The sequence below is a fragment of the Etheostoma spectabile genome, chromosome 18 (genome assembly GCF_008692095.1).
Source record: "Etheostoma spectabile isolate EspeVRDwgs_2016 chromosome 18, UIUC_Espe_1.0, whole genome shotgun sequence".
Classification (NCBI taxonomy): Eukaryota; Metazoa; Chordata; class Actinopteri; order Perciformes; family Percidae; genus Etheostoma; species Etheostoma spectabile.
Window position 1 is genome coordinate 10,511,645 of NC_045750.1, and position 1,378 is coordinate 10,513,022.

The 1,378-nt window shown below is 44.3% G+C and overlaps 1 protein-coding gene across 2 annotated transcripts in view; it reads right to left on the reverse strand.

Annotated features, from left to right (window-relative positions):
- sesn1 (sestrin 1) overlaps nt 1-1,378 on the reverse strand; it is a 109,424-nt gene that overhangs the window by 3,323 nt on the left and 104,723 nt on the right. The window contains exons 1-2 of one of the 2 annotated variants that reach the window (XM_032543017.1): nt 968-1,234; nt 85-150 (exon numbers count right to left, since the gene is read on the reverse strand). In XM_032543017.1, coding sequence (XP_032398908.1) covers nt 85-150; nt 968-1,069 — 168 coding nt within the window. In that variant the 5' untranslated portion in view covers nt 1,070-1,234. Of the gene's footprint in view, nt 1-84; nt 151-967; nt 1,235-1,378 lie in introns of those variants that run through there. The other variant, XM_032543015.1, reaches the window with a different exon arrangement.

Below are 1,378 nucleotides of genomic sequence, written 5' to 3' on the forward strand. Positions count from 1 at the left end.
AAAAAAAGTCATAAGTTTCCTAAATCTGTTCATTTTTGCAAGTGAGTTAAAAGTCTCTGGAGAAATCTCTGGTGGTCTTGTTACCTCTTTTTCAGGGATAAATCTGCTTGGTCCGTTTCCTAAGGGTCTTGGGATTCTTACTCCCAAGTCCTGCACGACAACAAGAGAAAAACAAACAAACATGCACTTTAAATACCACAGGAAAGCAGGAAGCTCCACGCAAAGTTTGTCTGCGATCATCACTTCTTATTTTCTACTGTCACGCTATTCCTTCACCAGTGGGAGAAATCCGATTGGCTTCGTTAGTCTGACACCAGCAGACGCGTCCCTTCCTCTTCTTATTCACGGAGAAAGTGACAATAGAAATGCGATGTAAGGTTTACTCCATTGTGGAAGCAACATGCAACTCATAGCAGTCACGATAAAACTGAAAAGCAGGATTAAAGTCGGACGTTTCATAATTAATGACAAATCCAAACACACACACACTTTGCCTTCATGCAAAATTAAAACCCGATAGCAACCTTTGCATAGCCTCTATTATGTCCTGTAACTTTCCGCTGCTTGTCGAGACATGTCTAGCGGACACCGTCCCGTGGCGCACAGTGAAGATAAAAGTGGATGAATGAATGAAATGTAACCTATACACTATTCAGTAACGACACGGGATTAAAAAAACATGTATTTAAACGTGTCATCAATGTGTCTACATATTTGACATTTACATCAACGACGAAAATAGACTCGGAAACACATTTCTTGACCAATGACCACACACACTCTTCTTCCTCGTAAACAACCCTGCACAAAAGACTGCACTGCAGCTTGTTTGTTCAAAGGAATAACGTCGCCTAAAACATCAATAATGAAACACACTTCTCTAAATCCCAAAGTCAGGTTGCAGCTTCAAAAGCCGTGCGTTATGAAATAGTGTTATGTTTTGCTGAAGCTCTTTTCTTCTCCTTACCTTTTTGCTTAGCCGTTCACAATGGGTACATATCTTTAACTGGTCTGTCACTGCAAAATAATTATTTTCCACGTTTTCTGCCGGGGCGACCGCGTGCCTCATCGCGTGTCCTCGCTGCACTTTGGATTATTTGAAGGGAATAAAAAAAGGTTTTGAAAAGTCTTCTGAATGGCTGTTTCCTTCTCTCTTTGTTCCTGAGGCACTGGGTGAAGTGCTCGGCAGTCAGCTGTTGCAGACCTACAGCAGAATACCGTCCTCTCCAGCTCACACATTTGGTAAATAAGTCGAGGCGGGGGTGATTGACTCGCTCAGCGGCCAATCAGGCGGCGAAAACAGCCTCCCAGCCGCCAATGGCGGCGGGGGGAGCACCTGGGGGCGGTGCTAAGCGTGAGGAGAAAGAGGGGGGGGGGG